This window comes from Cetorhinus maximus, chromosome 23 (assembly GCF_964194155.1).
Source record: "Cetorhinus maximus chromosome 23, sCetMax3.hap1.1, whole genome shotgun sequence".
Lineage (NCBI taxonomy): Eukaryota > Metazoa > Chordata > Chondrichthyes > Lamniformes > Cetorhinidae > Cetorhinus > Cetorhinus maximus.
Genome location: NC_135901.1, coordinates 19,442,533 through 19,459,358, shown reverse-complemented (window position 1 = coordinate 19,459,358; position 16,826 = coordinate 19,442,533). Strand labels below are relative to the sequence as shown.

At 43.7% G+C, this 16,826-nt stretch overlaps 1 protein-coding gene and 1 pseudogene across 2 annotated transcripts in view; both read left to right on the top strand.

The window, feature by feature from the left end:
• The window catches only part of LOC144697870 (uncharacterized), a 139,273-nt gene that overhangs the window by 99,073 nt on the left and 23,374 nt on the right, over positions 1 to 16,826 (top strand). The window contains exons 9-10 of the mRNA XM_078569840.1: positions 8,581 to 8,688; positions 14,817 to 14,913. Coding sequence (XP_078425966.1) covers positions 8,581 to 8,688; positions 14,817 to 14,913 — 205 coding nt within the window. The remainder of the gene's footprint in view (positions 1 to 8,580; positions 8,689 to 14,816; positions 14,914 to 16,826) is intronic.
• LOC144696990 (uncharacterized) lies at positions 6,305 to 12,523 on the top strand (annotated as a pseudogene). Its single transcript, XR_013580288.1, has 3 exons — positions 6,305 to 6,380; positions 7,425 to 7,540; positions 10,133 to 12,523. The product of XR_013580288.1 is annotated as an uncharacterized LOC144696990 (transcript).

Genomic DNA, 16,826 nt, shown 5'->3' with positions numbered 1-16,826 from the left:
AATAATGTTCACTGTTCTATATTCAGGTCTGGGGGCTAATGTTCACTGTTTTATATCTGGGTCTGGGGGATAATGTTCACTGTTTTATATTCAGGTCTGGGGGATAATGTTCACTGTTTTATATTCAGGTCTAGGGTATAATGTTCATTATTTTATATTTGGGTCTGGGGGATAATGTTCACTGTTTTATATTCCGGTCTTGGGGATAATGTTCACTGTTTTATATTCCGGTCTTGGGGGTAATGTTCACTGTTTTATATTTGGGTCTGGGGGATAATGTTCACTGTTTTATATTCCGGTATTGGGAGTAATGTTCACTGTTTTATATCTGGGTCTGGGGGATAATGTTCACTGTTTTATACTTGGGTCGGGTAATGTTCACTGTTTTATATTTGGGCCTGGGGGATAATGTTCACTGTTTTATATTCCGGTCTTGGGGATAATGTTCATTGTTTTATACTGAGTTCTGGGGTTTATTAGATGGGGTTGATTCTGACTCTCGGTGAATGCTGGACCTTCACAGCCGCCATTAAAAGCCCTCATCTCAAGTCAGTGACTGAGTTTTCTCTGGGATGGAGAATCAGGGTGGGGGTAAAGTTCCTCAGGGACAGTGTGTTGGAATGGCTATAAAATAAACCCAAAATGTGATCACCATGAAACTGTCCCAAACAACTGCGGCACGTGTTAGAAAATTTTGGAGAATATTTTATCTGAATCTTTGATCAATTTTGTTTGATTAAATATTATAATTGACGAGTTGGATTGCTGGTTAGTTTCTAAAGGCAGCTCAGGACCATCAGTTTATATTTGGGTCTGGGAGGAATAATGTTCATTGTTTTATATTCAGGGCAGCATAGTGGTATTGTTGCTGGACTAGTAATGCAGAGATCCAGGATAATACTCTGGGGACTACGGCAGATGGTGGAATTTGAATTTCAATAAAAATCTGGAAATAAAAGTCTCATGGTGACCACGAGACCATTGTCATCTGGTTTACTAATGTCCTTTAGGGAAGGAAATCTGGTGCCCTTTCCTGGTCTGGCCGACATGTGACTCTAGATCCACAGCAATGTGGTTGACTCTTAAATGGCCGAGCAAGCCACTCAGTTGCATCTGACTGCATTGTGTTGTGTGGCACTACCACCATGCTAAATGGGATAGATTTTGAACAGGCCGAGCAACTCAAGACTGGGCATCCATGAGGCGCTGTGTTCCCTCAGCAGCAGCAGGATTGCACTCAAATACAATCTGTAACCTAATGGCCTGGCATATCCCCCACTCTACCACTACAATCAAGCCAGGGGATCAGCCCTGGTTCAAAGAAGAGTGCAGGAGGGCGTGCCTGGAACAGCACCAGGCATAACTAAAAATGAGCTGTCAACCTGGTGAAGCAATAGAACAGGACTGCTTGCATGCCAAACAGCAAAAGCTACAGAGCGAAGCGATCCCACAACCAACGGATCAGATCTAGGCTCTGCAGTCATGCCACATCCAGTCACGAATGGTAGTGGATAATCAAATAACTCACTGGAGGAGGTGGCTCCACAAATATCCCCATCCTCAATGTTGGGGGAGCCCAGCACATCAGTACAAAAGATAAGCCTGAAGCTTTTGCAACAATGTTCAGCCAGAAGTGCCGAATGAATGATCCATTTTGGCCACCTCCGGAAGTCTCCAGAATCACAGATGCCAGTCTTCACCCAATTCGATTCACTCCATGTGATATCAAGAAACGGCTGAAGGCACTGGATGCTGCAAAGGCTATGGGCTCTGACAATATTCCAACAATAGTACAGAAGTGTTCTCCAGAACTTGCAACGCCCCTAGCCAAGCTGTTCCAGTACAACTACAACACTGGCATGTGGAAAATTGCCCAGTTATGTCCTGTATACAAAAAGCAGGACAAATCCAACCCAACCAATTACTACCCTATCAGTCCACTCTCGATCATCAGTAAAGTAATGGAAGGGGTCATCAACAATGCCAGTGAGCGGCACTTCCTTAGCAATAACCTACTCACTGACACCCAGTTTGGGTTCCACCAGGGCCACTCAGCTCATTATAGCTGTGGTTCAAACATGGACAAAAGAGCTGAACTCCGAGGTGAGGTGAGAGTGACTGCCCTTGAAATCAAGGCCACATTTGACTGAGTGTAGCATCAAGAAGCACCAGCACAACTGGAGTCAATGGAGCTCACCATCACCTTCTCAGGGGCATCTAGGGATGGGCAATAAATGCTGGCCCATCCAGCGAAGCCCATATCCTGTGAATCAGTAAAAAAAAAATCGGGGAAAAACCCACCACTGGCTGGAGTCATACCTAGCAAAAAGAAAGATGGCTGTGGTTCTCAGAGATCAGTCATCTCAGCTCCAGGACATCACTGCAGGAGTTCCTCAGGGTAGTGTCCTAGGCCCAACCATCTTCAGCTGCTTCATCAATTACCTTCCTTCCATCATAAGGGCAGAAGTGGGGACGTTTGCTGATGATTGCACAATGTTCAGCACCATTTGTGACTCCTTAGATACTGAAGCAGTCCATGTCCAAATGCAACAAGATCAGGACAATATCCAGGCTTGGGCTGACAAGTGGCAAGTAACATTCGCGCCACACAAGTGTCAGGCAATGATCATCTCCAAGAAGAGAGAATCCAACCATCGCCCCTTAACATCCAATGGCATTACCATCACTGAATCCCCCACTATGAACATCCTGGGGGTTACCATTGACCAGAAACTGAACTGTGTAAATAGTGTGGCTACAAGAGCAGGTCAGAAGCTAGGAATTGTGTGATGAGTAACTCACCTCCTGACTCCCCAATCCATCGTTTACAAGGCACAAGTCAGGAGGGGGATGGAATACTCCCCACTTGCCTGGATGAGAGCAGCTCCCACAACACTCAAGCAGCTTGACACTGTCCACGACAAAGCAGCCTGTTTGATCGGCACCCCATCGACATTCCCTCCACCACTGACGCACAGTAGCATCAGCATATAGCAGCAAGATGCAATGCAGGAATTCACCAAGGCTCCTTTGACAGCACCTTCCAAACCCACGATTGCTACCACCTAGAAGGACAAGGGCAGCAGATATGTAGGAACACCACTGCCTGGAAGTTCTCCTCCAAGTCACTCACCGTCCTGACCTGGAAATATATTGCCGTTCCTTCTCTGTCGCTGGGCCAAAATCTTGGAACTCCCTTCCTAACAGCACTGTGGGTGTTTCTACACCACATGGACTGCAACAGTTCAAGAAGGCAGCTCACCACCACCTTCTCAAGGGTAACTAGGGATGGGCAATAAATACTGCCCCAGCCAGCGAAGCCCACATCCCGTGAATGAATTTCAAAATAGTATCACCATGAACCTGGCCTTGGGGACTGAGGTGAGCTTCAGACCAACAGGAATAAGGGAAAGGGACTGGTGCATTGAGTGGGAGATTCTGTACCTGAATCTCAACATTTGTTAATGAGATGGATTCATTCAGGACAGACAGCAGGAATTATCTGGAAGAATAACACGGTGTAGTGAGAAAGGAAATTCAGTGGATGTTGTGTGGATGGATTGTCAAAAGGTGTTTGATAAGGTGCCGGACAGGAGGCTCGTTGATAAAGTTAAAGCTCACGGTATTAAAGGGAGTGGGGCAGTGGGGATAGGAAGTTGGGGAAAGGACAGAAAACAGAGAATAATGGTTATTGGATGTTCTTCAGACTGGAGGGATGTAAACAGTAGTGTCCCCCAGGGTCAGTGTTGGGATCCATTTGCTCTTTTCAACATAGAGAAATGATCTGGGTTTGGGTATATGGGGCGTAAGATCAAAATCTCCAGACAGGACCAATGTAGGGAGAGTGAGGATTGTCAGCAACTTTCAAATAAGAAGAAAAGACTTGTATTGACATATCACTGTTCATAACCTCATGTTTGACAGAACAATGACAGAAAGGGTTTCACAGAACAATCTGGGGAGGGGTCGTATGTACGGTAGGAACAGAACTTCAGACTGGACACAGTCCAGGACAACGATGACCATCCACCTCCTGTCCCTGTTGAGTAAAATCAAACACAGTGGTTTATTACCCATCCAGTTATCTGGCCTTTTCATTTTGTACCATTTACACTCTTCTCCGTGGTAACACAGATATTGTGTTTCCTTCCTTCGTTTCCAATTCACTAATATAAGATTTGTTTCTTGCAATCTTTCTAGAACATCATATGGACCTTTCTAATTGGTCTCCCAGTCCCATCCCTTTTCAAAATGTTTTAACATGACTTCACATCCCATTGAACAGTTAATGTAACGGGTGAGGTGCTTTTCCCTGGAGGTGTTGAGATGGGCAGCCTCCATTTTCTCCACTGCCTGTAGCAGGGAGGCTGCTGAGGCTTGTTGAAGGTTCTGGAGAAACTGGTGCTGAGTCTGTCGAGTAGCCATGGGCAGTGGGACCCAGGGGGATTCACAATCTGGGGTGGGTGACCTGTCATGAGCTGAAATGGGCTGTGATTGGGTGAGTGAACAGGAATGCAATGAATGGTTATTAAGACACCAGACAAGGCGGTGGCCCAGTCATTGGCCTTGACCAGATCATTAGCTCCCGTCATGACAGTTTTTTTCAGCGCTGTTTCTATAGGGTGATTAAAGCTCTCAACCATCCCACCGGATGAGGTTCTGGCGGTGATGGATGTACTGGTGCATCCTCGATGACCAGCAGTAATTATATAAAATATCGAGGACTTGAAATACAGAAAATGTCCCAATTTGATCCATAAACAAAATTAATTATTTTCTAAGGCATCAAGATGTGACAGAAATCTGATTTGAACCATCCTTGTGATAGGAAACCTCATCAAGTAGGATGAATGAGTCCTTATTTGCTGCTAGGGATGAGTGAAAGTCTTTCCTATGGTGTACAGTCTCTTTGAGTCACATCAGGGTCAGGGTCCTTAAAAGTTTTAAAATCAGATTTAGCTGGAGTCTGTCATACCGTTGCCAATGATTGTGTTTTGGGTGGATCCCATGGAATCCCCTCTGGAGCAGTTTTCCTGGTGAATCAGTCTGCCTGGTTATTGCTATCACACTCTTCACTAACTGCTGCTGCTGATGTCCCCTCACCTTACAAATAGCAACTTGTCCTGAACACTTACCAGCAATATCCCAAATCAGTTGGAGTTTGTAGTGGTGGGTGAGTGGTTTCCTTTCTGCTGTAAAGAAGCCACATTTTTTTCCCCCAGTGTGATAGATTTTCCATGAGGGAATTACAACCAAAGGAGCTTTCAGAATAGTTGGTGCTTCTCTCAGTAACGGTTTGAAGGGCTGTGATGATGCTGCCCTTAGCTTTCTGGGATAAATATTGTGATGGGTATTTAATAAGGATACTACAGCTGTCATGACGAATCAAAGACACAGAACCAGTCCGATACAAACTGAAACCCATACACATAAATCCCATTAGAGTCTAACGGCTTTAGTACGTCTATTAGGAACGGCCTCTTTCATCTGACAAGTTTGTGGGGTTGTTTCATACTGCAATTTCTCTGCCAGGTTGTAATTGTGAGGTTCCAGGATATTAATACCTTTGGTTTGTAGCTCCACAATTCATCTACTCTATCGCACTGGCGCTACTCCCTTAACTTGGCTTTTAATTAATGATGTCAATGTTGTATGTGGGGTATGTAGAATTATTGAATTAAACTCTACTAGGTACTCTGTGTGCTTAACTAACCAGTGAACTCTTCATATCTGCTTGGTACACTGGGCAATTGATGTTTCCATGGGGGATGCGAGTTCCATTACTACAGCAGATGTACGTTATTCTGACAGCGCCAGCAGGGCTGTGGATTTAATTGGATTGATCTTCCAAAGAGCCAGCAGGGGCATGGTGTGCCAAATGGTTTCCATCTGAGCTGTGTTATTCTATAAAATAGTGAATATTCAACATTAGCGGGTACAGGCATGAAGAGAGTGGAACCAATGACTGTGGGGTTGAACCCAGCCAGAGTCAGCACGTTCAGAGGAGGAGAAGGGGAACCAGTAGAAAAAGCTTTAAACGTTCTGCGTAGTTCCACAGGAGAGCAGTAGTTTAAATCACTTTGAGAAATAGAACATAAAATATTCACAAGGATTTATGTGATTTAAAAAAATTATTTATCTCAATTTTTAATAAAGTTATTTTCCATTCCCTATTTGGAGAATCAATGCTGCTGCTGTTACCCAACATTCCCGGCGGCTGTGACTTCCCTATTCACGCTCCAGAAGCCCACTGCGCAGGCGCAGTGCTGGACGCAATCTGGAGCATGCGCAGTGTTACTTTGATCAGAGCTCTGCGAGTGTGGGAGACGCTTTTGTAGCGGGTGAGAGTCGGTTGGGCGGAGGGAGGAATCGAGCCGAGGGTCAGGGTCGGGGTGGTGGGGAGGTTTCCTAAAGGCCTGTTGCAGGCCGCATACCCGAATAAGACCGGCCCCGTGTTTACTGTTCCGGGACTTTTTTCCGGGCAGAGCGCCAGGTTAACGGCCGCCATCTTGGTTCAGCGAGGAGCAGAGCGCATGATGGGCCATTTTGGTGACGCAACAGAGGAGGCGGTGCTTCAAGGTTCTGGTGACCAGGAGAGAAAATAATTAACTCATTGATTGACAGGCCAGGATTAACGGGCTCCATGGTTAGATGGGGAGGTGCTGCAGGGTGCATGTGTGGCCATCCTCACAACAGAAGAATAGGAACATCAGGATTAGGAGTAGGCCATTCGACCCCTTGAGATTGCTTTGCCATGCAATAAACTCATGGCTGATCTGACTATGGCGTTACTCAATTTTCATCCTGTCCCCTCCAATAACCTTTACTCTCGTAGATTAAAAAAATGTTGAACTCAGCATTGAATATATTCAATGTCTTAGCCTCCACGACTCACGAAGGAAGAGAATTCCACATGCTAATGACTCTCCGAGAAGAGAAATTTCTCTTCATCTCAGTCTTAAATTAGATGCCCCTTATTTTTAAACAATATCCCTTAGCTCCAGATTCTTCACACCAATGGAAACATCCTCTCAGCATTTACCTTGTCAAGTTCCCTCAGATCTTATATATTTCAACAAGATCACTTCTCATTCTTCCAAACACCAGTGAGCACAGACCCAACCTGCACAAGTTTTCCTGATAAGACAAACTCCCTCATCCCAGGAAATAGCCTAGTGAACCTTCACTGAACTGCTTCTAATGCAAGTATATCCCACCTAAAGTAATCCTGGGCTTGGCAGCAGGAGGGGAGAATGTTGTGAATTTCTATCCTGGACTGACAGTGGTGAAGTTTGGAAACTCATTTCACAGGGGGTTAAAAGGGGAGGATTTACACAAGGCAAACTCAAATCAGAGAAATGTTTGTCTCTACTGAATTTGTAACTGCAACTGACACTTATGAATTTTATAATCTCCTTTTACAGGGAGTTGAAAGATTTGAAGACTCAGATTTTTCTCTGACTCCAGTACTTCTGATATCTTTCCACTGCAGGCTCCAGCAGGAAATTTTAAATTTGGAAACAGTGAAACTGTTTCAGAGGTGAGTATTATTGAGCACTCAACTACTATTTAAAGTTTTTAGTGCTATGCTCTGTTTTCATGGCTCTGGAGTTGATGTGGCTCCTTTACTGTGGATCTAAATCCATGTCCATCCATTGCTCTGTTTCACCTCTGCCCTCCCTGATCACCTCTCTGCCATTGTCTCACTTCCTCTGTCTCTAATTACGGGTGTATTTTCACCATGTTTGGGATTTTACTGTTATTCCTGACGACTGTGTCTAAATGAAGTTTCCACTGCTGCCCAACCCCAGCTATTCACTGCTGATTTACCAGCTCTATCTTCCCATGGTCAGGAATTGTTTTTCCTGCATTAGAGATCATTTCTCTTCCATTTCTGAGCTTATATTGACCATCAAATTCTGCACCATGTTTATTCCCCATAATTCATTCTGCACACCCTGAAAGGTTAACTCTCTTTCTCTTTCCACAGTTACTCCCTGTACAGCATTTTCTGTTTTTATTTCTGATTTCCAGAAACTGCAATATTTTGTTTTTGTTTTATTGCAGGTGTTTCTCACAGATCTAAATCTAGGAACAAAGATGGACCAATTAATAAGTGATTTGAAACAAAAACAAAAAATGCTGGAAAAACTCAACAGGTCTAACAGCATCTGTGGAGAGAAAGACAGAGTTAATGTTTCGAGTCCGTATTACTCTTCTTCAGAGTTATATCATGCCTTTAATATTATAAAATGTTCCAGCTCTGAAGAAGAGTCTTTCTCTCTACAGATGCTGTTAGACCTGCTGAGTTTTTCCAGCATTTTTTGCTTTTATTTCAGAATTCCAGCATCCACAGTATTTTGCCTTTTTCTAAGAACTGATTTGTATCGGGGTGGGTGCTGGTTGCAGAGCTTGGTCCTGGCTTCCAGTGTAGGTCCTTTTTCATGCAGATATAGAATGATTATAATGCACACAGAGACCATTTAGCTGTCATGCCCGTGTTGGCTTTCTGCAAGAGAAAATCAGTTAGTCCCACTCCTCTGCCCTTTCCTTGTAGTCCAGCATTTTTTTTCTCTTCAGGTGGTTCTCCAATCCCCCTTCCCTTGCTGCATCAGTTTCAGCTGGAGTGGAGATGGAGGAGAAGCTGCTGGTTGTAACCCCGAGGACTTTGGAACCCAGCCGGGCTCAGTAATTACCGAAGTGAAATCGTCAAAGGAGGTAGATTCTAGGGAGATCAGGTTGCTAAAAGGACACTGTATGTAAAATTTGGAAGAATATTGTTTCAGTAACAAGTATTTCTGTATATGCTTTTAATCTATTTTACATATAAATATTTTTAAAACTTATTCTTGAGATTTGGGTGTCTCTAACAAAACCAGCAGCATTTATTGCCAATCCCCAGTTGCCTGTAAAAAAAATTGATGTTTGACCTTCTTGAATCTCTGCAGTTTGTCTGTTCAAGGTGCTCCCTCAATGCTGTTCGGTAAGGTGTTACAAGTTGTTTACCCAGTGGATGAAGGAACGGTGATATATGTCCAAGTCAATAACAACAATTTGTACTTGGATCGTACCTTTAACAATATAAAATGCCCCAAGGCATTTCACAGAAAGGTTACAAAGCAACAATTGGCACCGAATCCCACAAGGAGATATCAGTACCGGTGACCAAAAGCTTGGTCAAAGAGGTAGGTTTTAAAGGGTATCTTGAAGGAGAAACGTGGGGTGGAGAGGCAGAGACGTTTAAGGAGGAAATTCCAGAGCTTGTGACCTAGGCAGCTGAAAGAATGGCCACCAACTGTGGAGCAATCGAAGTGAGGAGTGGTCACGAGGCCAGAATTGGATGAGTGCAGAGATCTTGGAGGATTGTGTGGATGGAGGAGATTACAGAGATAAGGACAATCACAACCATGGCAGAAAACAAGAAAATTTAGAATTTTGGCACTTAAACAGGAGGCTTTGTAGGTCAGTGAGCACGGTAGAGGGGGAGGGGGTGGTGAACAAGCCTTGGTGTGAGTAAACAGATGCAGCAGAGTGCTGGATCACCTCATGATTACAGGGAGGGTGAGGCTGGCCAGGAGTGTGTTTGGATAGTTAAGTCTAGAGGTAACAAAGGAATGGATCAGAGTTTCAGCCTCAGATGAGCTGAGTCTAGGATAGAGTCGAACGGGACTGAAGACTGTGGCTTCAGTCTTGTCAATACTTATATGGAGGGAATTTCTGTTCAGCCAGCACATGATGTCAGACAAGTCAGGATGGTGTGTGACTTGGAGGGGAACCTGGAGGTGATGGGGTTCACATACACGATTACCCTGGTCCTTCTTGCTGATGGAGCTTGAGGATTTTGAAGTTTGGTTGAGTTGTCAGTATATAAAGTCCCTCTCCTTCACCTCCTGCTGCTCCCATCTCTCTCCTTCCCCCGTAGAGGTCAGATTCTTGTGTAGACCCACATTGGATGGCATTTTTCCCTTTCCAGTTGGGTTTTTATGACAATCCAGCAGTTTTCATGGTCACTTTTACCCAGTGCCGGCCCTACAAATTACCAGATTCATTCAACTCAGTTTCACAACCTGCCTTTGTGTTTTTGTGGGTTCTCTCTCACTCCCTTTTTATCTGTTTTAAATCAATTTCACAGGATATTCAAAGGGAAAGATTTGCAGTCAGGAAACTCAAACCAAACATCACATCAGGATGTGAAGGAATTTCCAATTTTTCATAACCTGAATACCATCAGATTTTGAACATGGATCAAAAAAGCATTGTTCACAGTGCAGAGAAACCATATACATGTTCTGTGTGTGGACAAGATTTCAGCCGATCATCTGACCTGTCAGAACATAAATGTCATCACACAGGGCAGAAGCCATGGAAATGTGGGGACTGTGGGAAGGGATTTGATTATCCAGTTAGGTTGGAAACTCATTGGCGCAGTCACACTGGGGAGAGGCCGTTCACCTGCCCTGAGTGTGGGAAGGGATTCACTACCTCATCCCACCTGTTGAGGCACCAGCAACTTCACACCAGAGGGAGACCATTCACCTGCTCCAAGTGTGGGAAAGTATTCACTCAGTCGTCTAACCTGTTGAAACACCAGCGAGTTCACACTGGGGAGAGAGCGTTCAGATGCTCTCACTGCGGGACTGGGTTCAGAAAATCATCTCAACTTGCTGTACACCAGCGAATTCACACTGGGGAGAGGCCGTTCACCTGCTCTGAGTGTGGGAAGGGATTCACTCAGTCATCCAACCTGCTGAAACACCAGCGAGTTCACACTGGGGAGAGACCTTTTAAATGCCTAGATTGTGGCAAGTGCTATAAAAGTTCGGGGGAACTAATGTCTCATCAACTTGTTCACACCGATGAGAGACCATTCAGGTGCTCTCACTGCAATGCTGGGTTCAGGAATTCATCTCAGCTCACTGTACACCAGCGAATTCACACTGGGGAGAGACCGTTCACCTGCTCAGAGTGTGGGAAGGGATTCAGTCAGTTAGCTACCCTCCTGATACATCAGCGCACTCACACTGGGGAGAGGCCATTCACCTGCTCTGAGTGTGGGAAAGGATTCATTAATTCATCTAACCTATTGGCTCATCAGCGAGTTCACACTGAGGACAGGCCTTTTAAATGTCCAGACTGTGGGAAGTGCTATAAAAGTTCCCGGGATCTGATGTCCCATCAACGTGTTCACACTGACGAGAGACCATTCAGGTGCTCTCACTGCGGGACTGGGTTCAGGCGATCATCTCAACTCACTGTACACCAGCGAATTCACACTGGGGAGAGACGTTCACTTGCTCCATGTGTGGAAAGGGATTCACTCAGTTATCCAACCTCCTGACACATCAGCAAGTTCACAAGTGTCTACAGTGATTGGATTTTGCTGTTAATCATGTCCAGGACTGAACCATGTTCATTAGGTTCTGTTTCTGCTGATTTAATAAACTCCAGCTAAGTTATAGGGGCTAATATTCTGGATTAAAGTCAAATGAATCACAGTAGGTTGAGTCTTTAATGCCCCGAACGCAAGTTAGTTCCTTTTGAAATGCTCTCCCCCTCCCCTGCCTCCTCCATCCTCACCTCTAACAGCAACTGCAAGGAGCTCATGGAGCTTCTTTGTCACTCAGATTGAGACAATCTGATCAGCTGCCTCTGCTGCTTCCCTCCCTTCCACTTATCCACCAGACCAAACTGCCTCTAAAGTTCCTCCTTGTCAGAACCCAGTATTCCTATCTTTCCCTATCCATCCTCCACACATCAGTGAGTTCATACTGGAGAGAGAGGGTTTAAGTACTTAGACTGTGACAAGAGCTTTAAAAACCCACATTCTGTGATGCAGCACTGGCACATTAATTCTAAGTCCACTCCATTCATCTGCTGTCACCATGGGGAGAGGTTCAGTGATTGCCCATCCTGCAGCAACACCAGTGAGTTCACATCGGGAAGAGGTCATTCATCCGCTCCATGTGCAGGGAGCGATTCACTAATTCATTCAACCTGTTGACCCACCAGCGAGTTCACACTGACAGAAGAACTTTTAAATGTCTGGATTGGGGGAAAGTGTGATAAATTTTCTGTGGAGCTGATGTGACATGCCATCAATATGTCCACACTGACAAGTGACCGTTCAGGGGTGGGACTGGGTTCAGGTGATCATGTGAACACAGTGTCCACAAGTCCACTCACACTGTGGAGAGACTGTTCACCTGTTCCACGTGTGGGAAGAGATCCACTCAGCCATCCCACCTCAATACACATCAACTTGTTCTCACTGATAAGAAGTGATTATAAGGATTGGATTCTGCTGTTATTGCTGCTGCTATTCACATCCAGGACTGAACCATGTTTATTCTGACACTTGGAGTTTGCTTCTGCTGAATGTTGATAACCCCTCTAACTGGGCTGGAGTTTCATATTCTGGATAAATGCCAAATAAATCAGCGTTGTTATAAACACATTGTTGTAGATTTTTATCTTTTCCACCTGATTGTTTAACATCACCTGGCTGGAGCTCAGAAAGGACAATCTGGGGGAGGCAGGAACAAAACTTCAGCCTTTACACTGTCCTTCAGGGTCACACTGAGAGGGACAAACAGCACTTTGGTCTTTCTCATCTCTCTTCACTGACAGCAAAGTCCGTGTGTGGGTGAATCCTGAGGTGTGTAAGAAAAGTGTCCCAGCCGCTCTGTTCCATGGTTCAGAGCTCCTGGACATGGAACAGAAGACTCCTTTACAATTGTGTTTATTGTCAGGAAGAACAACAGTGAATGCTGGAAATGTGCTGTCAAATGAGATATTGGTGTAAAATTGTGATCTGTTCCTGACAAAGTGAAACGGCAGGTTTAAGTTTCCAGTTTCAAAGTTTTATTTTGTGAAGATTCAACATTTTGTGTGACAGTCCTGAGTCTACCATTTTTAGGCAGGTGTTAACCCATTCAAAATAAACCCAATTAAAATAAATTGCTTAAAGTCTGCATTAAAATAACACATGGAGGAGTTCACAGGATCCTGTTAACTGCTGGGACAGTTATACAACAGACGTTTGATCTCCAGATAAAAAAGGATCTGCAGTGTGTTTCTAGGAATTCCCTGTTTTATTGATATGTGTGTGTTAGACACCAGGATAAGTAAAAATACACAACCCGGAACATCCAAGGAATTGCAATCCCAACAGTTACTCTGGAATTCCACCACTGACCCTGCTGAAGGTTGTAGGCATGGAGTGGGGTCTCCAGGAGTTGTAAGTTCTAGGTACTATTTGAACTTAAATTGCAATTTTGTTCATTTGAGACTTTAACCATACAGGCAACAAGAAACAGATTGGCAGAGTAACTCAGGAAACTTTACTTAAGTTATGAAGCAGTACTTAACAAAGCAGGGCAGTGACTTTATTGGTGTACTATGGTTCTTGCTTCCTGGTTCTGATTTGGGTGCAGGTCAACACTCGGGTCTCTGTTCTCTTTCCATCACTTCTGTTGTCTGCTGCTTCCCTGTGGACAGCAGGCTCTGCAAACTTCAATTTCAAACTTGGTGCACGTCTTGATCAGTGAAATCTGCTGCTTATTAATTCTTCCCAAGCCACAACCCACAGTGTGATCAATGATGTTATTGCATTCTGATTGGCCTACACAAGGCAAGGCTATTTTCTAATTGGCTTAAGGAGTGCGTGATCAATCCTTGATTGGCCCCCAAGGGTGATGGTCAGCGACTGATGTCATGTCCCAGTATCCTCTGCCTGGTTCCTTAAAATGCCATTTACTTACGGGACCATCTTCCTCATTAAAGTTTGTTTCTGTTATTTTAATTACTTCTTGCTAAGATAAAAGAATGTTTTATGAAATTCTCCTTGCCCATTTGTTTAGGCTAGGGCAAGTATGCTGTCACGACCTCATGAATGATACCTTGAGCTCCTCATCTCAAACTTTGCTTAATTGGTATAAGTTCCTCAATAAGTCAGAACTTTATCAGTGACTGATTGTTTTCGAGGCCATTTGCGAGGTGATGTTTTTCTCTTTGTGGCTGTTGGTAATTGGAATGAGTTACTTTACTTTTAAAACAAAGGATAGAATGGAAAAGTTGCTTATAACAACGCTATGTAGGCCTGATACAAAAGATTTCAAAGCACTAATACAACAGGTTACATAATAGGTAGGACTTAAAATTATACAGAGTGTGTATAAAATATAAGTGCATAGTAATAATCAGTGTTTAAAATGTAAGGTAGGAAAGTTTCCTTATACATTCAGTTAATACATAGTCTTGAGTGATAAAAATCTAAAAGGATTATACAGTTAAAAATCTAGTCACACATTGTAACAAAAGTTAATTCTAATACAAATAATACTTTGAGCCAAATGTACTTGCTTTTAATGAAAACACTACGAATTAAAACTAACTTAATGTAGAACACAGCTGTTGTTACTCTTTCCTCCTTTTCATACAATAAATCCTTCCAACTCTCCTTTGCTGAGAACACCGAGTTTCGATAAGGTTTTACGATGTGGGGATGTAAGCTTGCCCATTCAACCTTGAAGACAGCAAGTTCTCGCACTGGGACTTTGTGAAATGGCAATAAGTACAGCAGGGCCTCTCCAGCAGTTGTTATGTAATTAACTCACAATATGTTACCTCTATACTGTGTAAAATCCTGTGGTGCCTTTCTCTGTCAAATGAAGCTAAGCAGAGTCACATGATGTGAAATACTGAAGTCTTCTATTTGTTACAGTTTAAAAAGGATAATATACTATTAGGTTAATCGATGAATATACTTTCATTGTGTGTAAACTAAAATTAATCATTAAACATCAATTTCCCTACAGAGTGGACTGTAAGAAAGCTGAGTTTCAGTATCCTGATGAATATGGTGAAGAACCAGAGTTCCTTACTGAGGAACTATTTGGTGTTTTACCTGTCAGTGTAGGTCTAGGGGTGAATGATTCCTGACTCCCTGAACTGTATGACATCAAACCCAATTTGCAACAAGATAGATTCAATGTCCAGGAGAATGGGGACCAATATCACCCACAATTGAGGGAGACAAAAGCAGCCATTAGAGAAGTGAAGATATCTTTGGAGAAGAAGGTAGTGAACAATTGTGGGAATAATAGTGGCAGCTTTTCCAACTCCATCAGGAGTGAGAAGATGATTAAAGATGGTTTCGAGCCACTGAAAGTCAGATCAGGACAGATTGAAGCAGATTGCCAAGCTATGACAGAGTTGTTAAATGACTATTTCACATCAGTCTGCATTCCCGTGGATGATGCTCAGATTCCAGCTGTGGGATGTGCTGTCGACAATAAAAACACCAGTATTAAAATAGGAAGCGATTGTCATCCTGGATAAAATAGGAAATCTCAGACTAGATGGTGCTCCAGGTCCAGATGAAAACCACCTAAGGGTGTTTAAAGAGATGGAACAGGTGCTCTTTGAGCCCCTTGCCTGAATCTTCGACAGCTCAATAGAGTCAGGGATTGTTCCCTGAGATTGGAAGGTAGCTCACTTAGTTCCCACTTTCCAAATCAGAGCCAGGGAACGACAGGCCCATCAGTGTGACCTCGATCACAGGGAAGATGTTGAAGGGATCCTAAGTGATGCTGTTTCTGATCATTGGGGAAGGGAAGGAGTCATTAGAGATTCTCAACACGACTTCTGGAAAAAGTAACAACTTGCAAACCTGTTTGTGTTTTGTGAAGAAGTTGCTGTGTTTGTGGATTAGGAGAATCGGGTTGACATTGTCTATCTCAGGGTGTAATCCAACAACAACACCTTGTATTTACACAGAGGGTTGTGGGGCTTGAGGAGGTTACAGAAACACTGAGGATCCCGTTGACGTTGTCTATCTCCGGGTGTAATCCAACAACAACACCTTGTATTTACACAGAGGGTTGTGGGGCTGGAGGAGGTTACAGGGATATTGAGGATCCCGTTGACATTGTCTATCTCTGGAATGTCAAACTCATTTTCCATGGCACCTCTGATCCGATATCCTGGCACTGGGTGAGGGCCACATTCAGCAGAAGTTAATGGAACTAGATACAGATAAACTACATCAGTATTTACTGACATTTCCATTTATTTACTGGTCCTGCTGCTCCTGATACCTGACACCTCTTAGCTTGAACCATCACATCAACACTTGGAGCAAATGATTGGGCTGAGGCCTGTCTCGGATAAAAACACAAGAACCACTTGTCATCATAGAATTATAGAAATTTACAGCACAGAGGAGGCCATTCAGCCCATAATGTGTGTGCTGGCTGAAAATGAGTTATCCATTCTAATCCCACTTTCCAGCTCTTGGTCCATAGCCCTGTAGGTTACAGTGCCTCCAGCACATATTGGAGTATATTTTTAAATGTGATGAGAGTTTCTGCCTCTACCACCCTTTCAGACAGTGAGTTCCAGAACCCCTCTAGGTGAAAACATTACTAAACTCCCGTCTAATCCTCCATCAATTAGTCTAAATCTCTCCTCCTGGTTATTGACCTGTTAATGAAATAGGTCCTTCCTGTCCACTCTATCTGAGCCCCTCATAATTTTATACACCTCAGTTAAATTTCCCCTCCGCCTCCTCTGTTCCACAGAAAACAACCCCTGCATATCTGATCTTTCCTCACAGTTAAAATTCCCCAGTCCTGGCAACACCCAGATAAATCTCTTCTGTACCCTCTCCAGTGCAATCACAACCTTCCTGTAATGTGGTGACCTGAACTGTACTCAGTACTCTAGATGTGGTCTAACTAGTGTTCTTTATAGTTCTAGAATAACCACTCTCACCTCCCATTAACTTCAATGTAATGGAAACTGACAGTTGGAACATGTCAGCATTT